The 11,505-nt window shown below is 31.6% G+C and overlaps 2 protein-coding genes across 2 annotated transcripts; both read left to right on the top strand.

The window, feature by feature from the left end:
* Nucleotides 1–2,570: 2,570 nt before the first annotated feature.
* Nucleotides 2,571–7,283, top strand: LOC145792792 (uncharacterized). The gene is made up of 2 exons (XM_082874311.1): nt 2,571–3,711; nt 6,998–7,283. The coding sequence occupies exons 1-2, from the start codon at nt 3,081–3,083 to the stop codon at nt 7,003–7,005; spliced, it is 639 nt and encodes a 212-aa protein (XP_082730437.1). The 5' UTR covers nt 2,571–3,080; the 3' UTR covers nt 7,006–7,283.
* Nucleotides 7,284–8,239: 956 nt separating this feature from the next.
* Nucleotides 8,240–11,122, top strand: LOC114302605 (transcription factor MYB93). Its single transcript, XM_028247653.2, has 3 exons — nt 8,240–8,576; nt 8,708–8,837; nt 10,085–11,122. The coding sequence occupies exons 1-3, from the start codon at nt 8,441–8,443 to the stop codon at nt 10,833–10,835; spliced, it is 1,017 nt and encodes a 338-aa protein (XP_028103454.2). The 5' UTR covers nt 8,240–8,440; the 3' UTR covers nt 10,836–11,122.
* Nucleotides 11,123–11,505: the final 383 nt, after the last annotated feature.

Here is an 11,505-nt window from a genome sequence, read left to right as displayed (position 1 = left end):
TAGGGGTTATTTGGGATGTTCTAAATAAGTGCACTTTTTGTCTTTTTGGACTAAAAAATTGAAGAAGAAAATATGGATGTTTGGGTTAACTTTTTGACTTTTTATAAAAAAATGTGTAATAAAAAATTATAAAAATTGATTTGTATGGAAAAATTAGGTAGAGAGTTGTGCAGCCGTAATTGTTGACTTTTGGTGAATAGTGTTAACTTTTTAACTTTTTGAGTAATTTTTTAATTTTTTAATTTTTTTACAATATGTCAAACTTGACCTTACTAAGGTGGACCTTTTTAAATAGGTGAATTCCACTTTATAGAAAAATATTATGTTCAATTCTATCATCAAATTATATGCACGCATAACAATTGATTCTGAAATGGAGTTGGATGACATTTGGAGCATGTCCCTTATATAAGCTTTATTTTTGATTTCCTTAATCATTATTTTATACTTAATAGTCTTGATTAGGTAATCTTTGAAGGACTTCCACACTTTAATCCTTCACAGCCCACACCCCACTAGGGTTAATTTAGGAATTATATTTAGAGATCTCTTTTGTTTCTCGAGTGTAAAGTGATAAGCATTGATACATGATGTTAGCATAATTTTCAAAAGCATAATAATATGCTTATAAAAAAAAATCTTTACAAAATTTGTTAGGACAAAAATGATATGTCAATAACATTTATAAACTTACAAGGATATTGATTGATATATTTTTAACTATATGATGTCATATTATTCTATTTAAAAATTTATTATATAAAATTAATTTATACATATTCTTTTTAAAATGTTATGAGCGAATCTGCATTAAACTTAAAGAGTGATGATAGAAAGCACTAGAGTTAAAATTCTAATGCCAACTCTAGTGATGTGGCAATAGATAAAAATAAAAAATAAAAAAATTTTAAAAAATGCAACATCTCAAACCAAAACATCAAATCACAAGGTGGAGCCCACCTCTAGAGCTCTTCATATACACTATGTTTGGGAACCTAGAAGATAAAAGAAAAGAAATGATTACTTAAGTTATAAGAAAAAAGAAATGAAATGAAATGATTGTGATTTTTCTCCTTCTTGTTTGGATAAATAAGAAATAAAAGAAAAGAAATTATTGTGATTTCTCCTTCTTATTTGGTTAGATTTCATAAGAGAAAAGAAAAGAAATTATTTTATATTATATTACCAAAGTAACCTTTTTATATTGTCAATAATTTTATTTCTTTTATTTTTACATGGACAAAATTGGTATTATGAAAGTATAAGAATCTATTGGTTTCTTTTCTCTCCCAATCTCTTCACTTTTGAAAAGATTGAAAATGAGGGTTATAATCTCTCCGTTTCTTTTCATTTCTCTTAATTTCTCTCCACTAAATTATCCAAACAAGTAAGATAAATATATATCTCTTTATTTTATTTTTTTTTCTCTCTAAATCACTCAATCCAATCATACAGAGGTCTCAATCATTTTTGAAACTTAAATTTAAAAATGATGTCAGTATTTTGATTTCCAAAAAACTGGTGAAGATTTGGGACGTTCGCTACACCAACCGTTCCCTCCCTCCCCCTCTCTCTCTCTCTCTCTCTCTCTCTCTCTCTCTCTCTCTCATCTTTTCTGTTTTCTTCCAACTAAATAGTAGTATAATTTTCACAATGGGACCAAGGCTCTCTCTCATCCTCTTCTGTGTTCTTCCAATAGTATTAGTAGTATAATCTTCACAATGGGACCAAGTCTTTCCTTGGGTCGTCTTCTTCTAGATGTAGTAATGGGAGAATTATACATAAGTGGAAATATAAAAAAAATATTTATAAAAAGTGATAAATATTGTAAATGTTAGTAATGCAAATCACAATTTTTTTTCACTTCTTTTGTAAATATTTTTGTCTTCCCCACTAATGTATAAATCCCTTTATAATATTAAATTTTTAAATAAGTTAACTCTCTCATACTTTACAGTTTCCTATCTTAATATTTTATCGACCCACTTTAATATAAATTAAAAGTGAAAAGAATAAAATAATATTTTAATAAAAGTGTCAAAATTAAAGTGAGATTTTGATAATTTTTGATAGAGCAATGGTAGAGGGCCCAAATTCTGTGGCTCAAATGTGGCTCAAATGGCCAAAACGACGTCGTTTTGAGTACAAAACAACATCAAAATGGCCAAAACGACGTCGTTTTGGCCATTTGAGCCACATTTGAGCCACAGAATTAGGACCCCAAACATTTTTCTTTTTGATATCTCACCTGAATAGTTCTGTCAATCTTATTAATGTCAAATAGATAAAAATATAAAAAAAGAATTTGATTTAAGTTTACATAATTTTTATTTTATTTTTTTTGGGGTGAAATTGCACCAGTACTAATTGTAATTAATCATAATTTTTAAAAATATATCAATACAAAATATTGAATATCACTATTTTAATCAAGGATTTTTTTAATTTATTAAATACATGTTAAGAATTTTGCTCATCAAAAAAGAAAAGAAAAAAAAGAAAGGAATACATGCCAAGAAAATTGAAGATAATTATAAATGTACAATGTTTTCAAATTTTTTTACACGTGATTTAAAAGTCAATAAGAGCATCTCCAACCATGCTCTCTAAAATGCCTCTTCAAAGTACACAAAAAACTACCTTCTTTATTTTGCCTAACTGGTTTAGCTAGTGTACACTCCAACCATGCTCTTTATTTTAGCTAACCAATCAAACTAACTTAACTAATTTGAAAAAGAAAACTATAATAAACATTAATAAATAAATAAATAAATAATCTTTTTATAACATTCTGTATATATTGACGTGGCATTTGCAAATATTTATTTATTTAATATATATAATTAAATTATTTTTTTAAAAAAATATTTTCAAACAATCATATTATCTCAACAGTCATATTTTCAAACGGTAATATTCTCTCAACGGTCATATTTTCAAACGGTAATATTCTCTAACGGTAATATTCTGTAACGGACATATTCCTAACGGTCATATATTTTTGTTTATAAAAAAGATTTGCTCTTTCATTTTTACCAATTTGAACTATATTTCTCAACTTCATTCATTTTTTAATTATCATGGCTCGCAATACCATGAAAATGATTCTTAACGACTTTGACGGTGATGATGAATTGCAGTTAATAACGATAGCTGCAATGAAAGAAGAGCGACTCAATAGAGAAAGATGTTCGAGAAGACGTACTGGTTCCATTGAAGGCCATGCAATTATTTATCGCGATCGAGTTCAAGGCCATGAGAGACTTTATCGAGACTACTTCTCAGAAACAGCTATATATCCTGCCCATTTATTCAGGAGGAGATTCCGGATGAATCGATCTCTCTTTCTTCATATTCTATCTACAGTGGAAGCATACGATCCATATTTTGTCCAGAAAACAGATGCTGTTGGAATCATTGGTTTGTCTTCCCTTCAAAAAATGACAGCTGCTATGAGGATGCTCGCTTATGGAGTAGCAGCAGATTCGGTGGATGATTATGTGAGAATTGGTGAAAGCACCGCCATAGAGAGTCTAAAACACTTTGTTAAGGCGGTGGTTGCAATGTTTTCTGAGACGTACTTGAGGAGCCCTAACAACGATGATATTTCAAGATTATTAGCGATGGGAAGCAATCGCGGGTTTCCTGGTATGCTAGGGAGCATTGATTGTATGCATTGGAAGTGGAAAAATTGTCCTACTGCACGGAAAGGTATGTATTCTGGTCACATCCATGAACCAACAATTATTTTAGAGGCCGTGGCTTCTCAAGATTAATGGATATGGCATGCCTTTTTTGGGATGCCCGGATCTCATAACGACATCAATGTATTAGATCGTTCTTCTGTATTTTCACTCCTTACTCAAGGTCGTGCTCCTCCAGTCAATTACTCAATCAATGGAAATGATTATACAATGGGATACTATCTTGCCGATGGTATATATCCGCAATGGGCAACATTTGTCAAAACAATCTCATCTCCACAAGGGAATAAGCAAATATATTTTGCAAAAGCTCAAGAATCGGCAAGAAAGGATGTTGAGCGAGCATTTGGTGTGCTCCAAGCACGTTTCGCGATTGTGCGAGGACCTGCACGTTTTTGGAAAACGGAAATAATGGAAGATATTATGATGGCATGCATAATAATGCATAACATGATTGTTGAAGATGAGAGGGATGCCAATGGATTAGACTTTAATTATGATACAATTAGTGAAAGTCTTCCACCAATGTCTCATGAGCGTACACCAGAACTTTTTGAATTCATTCAAAATCATCATCGCATCAGAGATAGAGGAACTCACTCCAAACTCAAACAGGACTTGGTTGAACACTTGTGGACACTACATGGAGACTCTTTGTGAGAAATACTAGTTGGTTCTTATTGATTTATGTACTAGCTTATATGCTTTAATGAGTGTGTTTTCAAAAATATTTGTACTACTTTATGTGCTTTCAATAATATATCACTAGTGATTTGTTTTTAATCTATGATCTTTAGTGATACTTAGAATAAATTTTTTTTATCAATAAATCCCTAATATGGAGAATATGGAGAATTCTTAATCTTTCTTTACATCTCTCATTAATTTTGAAACCAGCAAAATTCAAAGCACTGAGTGGTTTAAAGAGCAAAATATAAATAGCAGTAAATGTAAATAACACTAAATCCAAGTCAAAGCACTAAAATCCAACAAGCATTCAAACCAACAAAATTCAAAGCACTGTCTCCATTTCAAAGCACTGTCTCCATTTCATATTTCAACCAGCAAAATTTGAAACAAACCCAACTCTAAATCCAAGTCAAAGTACTAAAATTCTGAATATCAAAAACATATGTGCCGGCAAACCCAAAAATAAAATCCAGTCAAACTTAAATTAAATAAAAACATTGCTTCAAAGCTAAAAAAAAACAATTAATTCCCTTTTTCAAGGATTTGCATCTGACGTTGGCGAATATATTGTGCTTGCAACGGAGGCATAATGCTCGTATCCATTGACATGATTCTCTCTTCCTCCCTCATTTCCTCCAATGCAAGCCTTCGTATTCATTATAGGTATAAAATTAAATTGTAGTAATACCTTGTCTTTTTCAGTCGAACCACTTCGATTTAACCGTTCAACTTGAGCAAAACATCCACAAAATTTATTTGTGGCAAGTTGAATCGTCGACCACCGATTCATTAGAGAAGTTTGAGTTCTTTCAGAATCGAAGGTTTTGTACTTGTTGTAGTTCTCCCACACTCTTAACCAATATGCCTTTGACTTTTGCTCATTTCCTCTAATTGGATCTAAGCTAATATTAAGCCATGAAGATATGAGCATCATGTCTTCCTCTTCGGTGAAATTCCCTTTGCGTTGTGATATCTTTGTAGTTTGAGTAATAATTTCAGGAGAGAATGATAAAGATTGACTCTCTTGTTGAGGAGATTCAGTGGTAAAATCATGGTCAACGTCAAACTCGTTCATTAGGTTGCTAAAATATGCATTTCCTTGATATTCCATCTAAATCACAATTGTTCATACCACACAAAAAGAAAAGAAAAAAAAATTATCAATTCATGGCCTAATTCCAAAAATAATGAATTAGGGAATGGTGGACATAATTGGAACAAAGTAATTTAAAATTGGAACAAATCTAATTCATAATGGACATAAACATCTTTGAAAGTAATTTAAAATTGGAACAAATTTGATTCATAATGGACATAAATGAACTCAATTTAATGTTTGTTCTTACCTAAGCTTTGAATTGTAGTGATGACCAGAAAATTCAGAAACCCCACAATATGCACTCACTATAGCTTATGTTTTCTTGTACTTGCTACTCGGATCTTTATTTTATTTTATTTTCATTGAGCAATACTACAATCCCAAACATAAAAACCTAGAAAATACCTAGAATTTAACGTCAATGGTTTAGATTTACTTAAGATACGGGCCCACAACACCAACTTCAAATCCCAACCATAGATTTGATCTTCCTCTTTTCTTTTTTTTTTTCTGGAACCCTTTCTGGGACCATAGGATTACTGAACTGAAAATTTGATAGAAAAATGAAAATAAGAAGAAACCAATTATTACTTCTTCTTGCTGCCATGATGATTTGAATCATGGTTTTGTCCTGCAATACATCTTTGATACCAACCAAATGGTTACTGTTTTGATGTCTCAGAAGAAGAAACTAAAAACCTCAATAGAAAGAACAAGAAAAAATAAATAGCAGAAAATTGTAGAGAACAATGAAAAGAGGCTTCAACTAATGATAGAAGAGCGAGCTTCCCAAAGGATGGAGCCAAGCTACTACTGTATAAACACTCAATAAGAAACAAAGGAATAATTTCGCCCAGGTTTACTAATTTCTCAAGAAATAATTTCGCCCAAGTTTACTAATTTCTCACAATTCAACTCATGTATCACATGGGTTTACTGTTAGACATAAACTACAATAGCAAAACTCATTTCTCACAATTCAACTCATGTATCACATGAGAGCTACAACAATTGCAGAAGTGTGATGATAAAGAATTATTACAAGAGCTACATCAATTTCATACTCTCCATTAACAATAAATGAAAAATTAGCAACCCTTATTAACAAGAGTTACACTTCTCATATTGAATCAATTTCATACTCTCCATTGACAATAAATGAAAAATCCTAATATGACAATATTTTGAGAACCCAAATTCTATTCTGTCTTTTCTTCGAACACCTTGAGTGCATTTCGAAAATCTACCTCATCCACCTAACCAAGTTTCCATGAAAGAATAAAATCAAGTTTTCAGGAGCAAAGACAAGTCCTAATATGATAATATTTTGAGGTCTTTTCTACCTCAGAAACTTAACCAAATGAAGATTAAATTAAATATTACCATAAAAAACCATAAAAAATTCTTCGAAAAACCCAATTTTTGCATGAACAAGGGCACTAATTTTGGTACACAAACCCAATTTTTGCAAATGGATTGCCCTAAATCATGTATTCCTTTGCAGATAGATGATGGGGAAGAACAGGGAAGTGGAGAAAGAGAAAGAGAGCCATACCTGTGATCATCAATGGGCTGGAACAGAGATGGAACAAGCAGGGATGGAGGCCAACACAATGGCGGGAAGAGTGCTTTGCCTAGCAATGGACGCTGGCTACCTGTGGAGAGCCAAAACGAGAATTGGCAAAATGCCTCCTCAGATGCAGAGCGCGTTGGAGTTTCGAAATCCAACTTCAATAGGCAAAATGCCTAATTCTCCCCTTTTAGCTCTTGCGTTGGAGATGCTCTAAGAGTCAGAAATCAATCAATACATATTATATGGAGGGCGATTCTCTCTTATTCATAATCTGGATTAGGGAGTGATGTTGAGGTCTGTAGGGCTATTATAAGGTCAAGCTTGACATTTTCAAAAAAAGGTTAAAAAATTAAAAAGTTTAAAAGTTATTGTTCTATTTAAATCATATTATCTTATTTAAGTCACATCATTTTTCTACTACATCATTTTAAACTCAACTCATATTTCATAAAAAGTCAAAAAGTGTACTTATTTAGAACATCCCAAACAACCCCTTAAGTCTCATTTTAATGATTTGAATTATTTATTTTGTTAGATATTATGTGTATTTTATTTAAATTTTTTTTGTAGATTTAAGTTTCGTTTGACTTTGGCTATAGCAATCAATTTTTTTATGTTAAGACTTTTTTGACTTTTGTAAAAGAAAAAATATAATGATTATGATTTGAATGTAACAATTTGAGGTGTTTTGACAAGATGGTTAAAAGTTATGTTTTGATTTTTTTTTGGGTTTTTTGTGAGAGGGAAGTGAGTTAAAAGTTAGGATGTGACTTTTAACTCACTTCCCAAAATAGATTTTTGTCTTATTGACTTATATAACTTATTTTGTCTTTTTATATTTTTTTAGTCCCAAAATATTTACCGAACGAGGACTTAATAATGTTAACTTATTCAATTTCTTGCGTTTCTCACTAAAAAAATAGACGACAATTATTTTAAAAAAATCATCTTTTTTTTTTGGTGACAAATAAGATAAATTAGAAATGTTACGATTATTAGATCGATGTATAGATGAAATATACAAAGTAATTGTCAAAATAAATGATTCGGATTATTAAGATAAGATCAATGATGGACTCTTTAGACCTAAATAACGTTCTCCGGTCCATATTATGAACCGCAGAGAATCATCTCCATATCATATATATATATATATATACATAAACCAATCACATTGAAGTGTTGAAATTATAGCGAAATTGGAGAAAGTGGTCCAATCATTTTTTCTTGGAATTAATCCAGGAGGCAAGATGTTGGGCGGCTATGATATATATACATGACTAAGCTCGGGTTTAATTTGGTTGTAGAGCACAGGGAAGCATCCAAATCAACTCAAAAGAAGGAATTTGAGAGAGAGAGAGAGAGAGAGAGAGGATGGGGAGGTCCCCTTCTTGTGATGAGAAATATGAGCTCAAGAAAGGACCATGGACACCTGAGGAAGATCAGAAGCTTGTAGACTGTATCCAAAAACATGGTCTTGGAAGTTGGAGTGCTTTTCCTAAGCTAGCAGGTACAATAATCATCTCCAATAACAAAAAGAAACTCACTTCTCATTCACAAACACACACACACACACAAGCATGCACAAGTTAAAATGACTGTCATGCCCATGGACTCAATTACTTTTGTGTACCTTTGTAGGCCTTAACAGATGTGGAAAGAGCTGTAGGTTAAGATGGACTAATTATTTGAGGCCTGACATCAAGAGAGGAAAGTTTTCTCAAGAAGAAGAGCAAACCATTCTGCATTTCCATTCCATCCTTGGAAACAAGTACTTCTAAACCTTTTGTTTTCATTAATAAACTTCTTCTTACACATAAATTACAAATAAATAAATAAAATAAGGAAAAATAATTCACAAACTAAATTCAAAACAACTCTTCTTAAAAAATGTAGTAGTGAGATTTTCAAAATTATGAATAAAAAATATTGAGGCCTTGTTTGGTTTGTGTTTTAAGACATTATTTCAAAAATAATTTTCTAAAGAGAGTTTAAAAAATTTTAAAATTTATTTGATTGTATATTTTAAAAATAGTTTTGAAGTTTTGGATGCTTTAATTTATATATATTTTTTTGTTTGTAATTAAATAGATACGTGTGAGAGAAAAAGTGATTAAGGATGGAGGGAGAGAGAAAAAGTAATGATTAATGTGTAGTAGAGATAAAAGTGATTTTGAATTTTTATTTTTTTTAATTTTCAACCAAACATGTTTTCAATTTTTTTTTTTTTTTTCCAAACACATGTTTTGAAAACCAAACATGCCTAATCTGTTTTGATTTGAAAGGAAACAACTACAAATACTACATCATTCTATGTGCGCATATTAAGACAGTCCATGTCACCATAATAAATCCACTTTTATCATTATTTTCAACAAAATTGAGTCTCATTCAGGTAGAGTAGGGTCAGGTGGTACTCTATGGTAATATGATTGGTGGAGAAGATGAAGTATGTATTGGACTTGGCTCCTCTCCAGTAAAGGACAGTTTGGCATTGATGGGTCCTAATTCAGGCCTATGTCGATCATCCAAACCATTCAATATGTATAACTCGTTGAGCATATTATCCCTGTATAAAATCTTGTTAATTGGATATTGATAACTAGTTGATCAGATCATATTTCTATAGCAATTTATTTCAAAAATTATATTTGAAAATGCGATCTGATCAAGTGGTTATCGATATCCAATCAACATGATTTTTTTTACAGGGATGATGTATTTAACGAGTTCTACACATTGAACGGTTTGAATTATTAACATAGACCCGAATTAAGGCCCACCAATGCCGAGTCAGGTCCTTGATTATTTGTATTAGATGATTGAGGAATATAAGAATATATAATAAATAGTGATTTGTGACAGAGTATGACTATGTGGTACTCCAAAACTAATGTATAAATTTCCGTCTCATTGTGGTAATGATATGCACATTGTCGATATTTTTTTGTGATGTAATTATGTGTACTCTTCAAATGTGTTTGCTTAATGAAATTTACTAATTTTTATTTTCACAAGATGGTCAGCAATTGCGACGCATCTACCAGGGAGGACAGACAATGAAATCAAGAATTTCTGGAACACACATTTGAAGAAGAAGCTGATTCAAATGGGTTTTGATCCAATGACTCATCAACCAAGAACCGATCTTTTTGCAAACTTGCATCATCTAATAGCCATGGCTAACCTTAAGGACCTCATAAACCAACCCTTGTTAGGAGCTGATCAATTGGCCAACCTTCAATACCTACAACATCTTCTCCAATTTACGGACTCATCATCAGTAACTTCAAGCCCATATAGCCAAAACAGCATTACAGATCACATTGATACTCTCAGTTTATGGAATTCAATTCCTCCATTGAAGCAAAACCCAGTTCTAAATTCAAGTTATTCAACCCAAGTATTGCAAAATCAAGCACTATTTTCCATTGAAAATGCAACTTCTTCTCAACCACTCCACCACAACAATCCCATCATCACCTCATTGAATATTCCAGTGTCAGACCCACAAGTCCCTTTCTGTTTCCAAACACCTTTGACTAGTGGTATTAACACTGCAATGATCAGCCATGAAGATGATAAACCACCAAACTCTCCATGGCTTCTTCCATCTCCAACTTCTTCAGGCACTCTGCCAATAAGCGAGGTGTCGATAAGCAATCCTGGAGATGGATGCAGCGTTTCTAGCTATGGTGGTGGAGGAGCCTCTTCTTCCTGTTGGACTGAACTGTTTTTTGAGGAACCATTCATGCATGAGATTTCTTAGTTTTGAAGTCAATTTGAGTGATTTTGTTCATACAGATGGACATATATATATATATATATGTATGGAGGCATCTCAAATTTACAATTTGTACGCTTGTACATATTTTTGTAAAGGTAGTCATTTGATTTGATGAGTTGCGAAATTTAAACTCCAAAACTACAATTATGATGCAAAGCAAAATGTTATAATCGGTTAAGATCAGATCAGACGATCAATTGTTTTAGGTTGAATTCTTACATATCTGATCCATTTAGTGATTGAATATGAATTTGGATAATTAGATTATTGGATTGGATTTCTCTCTAACAAAATCAGGTTTTGTGATTGAATTTTCACCAAGTCCGTTGACAAGCTTAGTTAAAGATGCGTGACTTTCTTTTTCTACGTATATTTTCTTTCTTACTTCAATGCCTTTTCTCTATTAAGAAAAATAATAAGAAAGGAGTTTCCAGCAAGACCAAGCAATCGAAATAAGTAAGGCTCAGGAAACAATAATAAGCTTCTTTCTTTTTCTATTTCTTTTAAAGATAAATTACAAATAGATTTGTTTAAAATATAAATTGTCCTATGTGGTCGTGAAAATTATATCCCGTCCCTAAGATTTTTAATTTCATAACAAATAACTTATTTTATTAATAAAACATCAAATTAATTAATAGTTTTTAATGAT

The sequence above is a fragment of the Camellia sinensis genome, chromosome 6, assembly GCF_055761805.1.
Source record: "Camellia sinensis isolate YWXY chromosome 6, ASM5576180v1, whole genome shotgun sequence".
NCBI classification, from domain to species: domain Eukaryota; kingdom Viridiplantae; phylum Streptophyta; class Magnoliopsida; order Ericales; family Theaceae; genus Camellia; species Camellia sinensis.
This window is presented reverse-complemented; position numbering and strand designations above follow the sequence as displayed.

Coding starts and splice junctions, on each gene's coding strand:
- LOC145792792 (XM_082874311.1), top strand. CDS start 3,081: ATGGCTCGCAATACCATGAAAATGATTCTTAACGACTTTGACGGTGAT.
- LOC114302605 (XM_028247653.2), top strand. CDS start 8,441: ATGGGGAGGTCCCCTTCTTGTGATGAGAAATATGAGCTCAAGAAAGGA. Junction 8,577..8,707: donor TGCTTTTCCTAAGCTAGCAG/GTACAATAATCA, acceptor GTACCTTTGTAG/GCCTTAACAGATGTGGAAAG. Junction 8,838..10,084: donor CATTCCATCCTTGGAAACAA/GTACTTCTAAAC, acceptor TATTTTCACAAG/ATGGTCAGCAATTGCGACGC.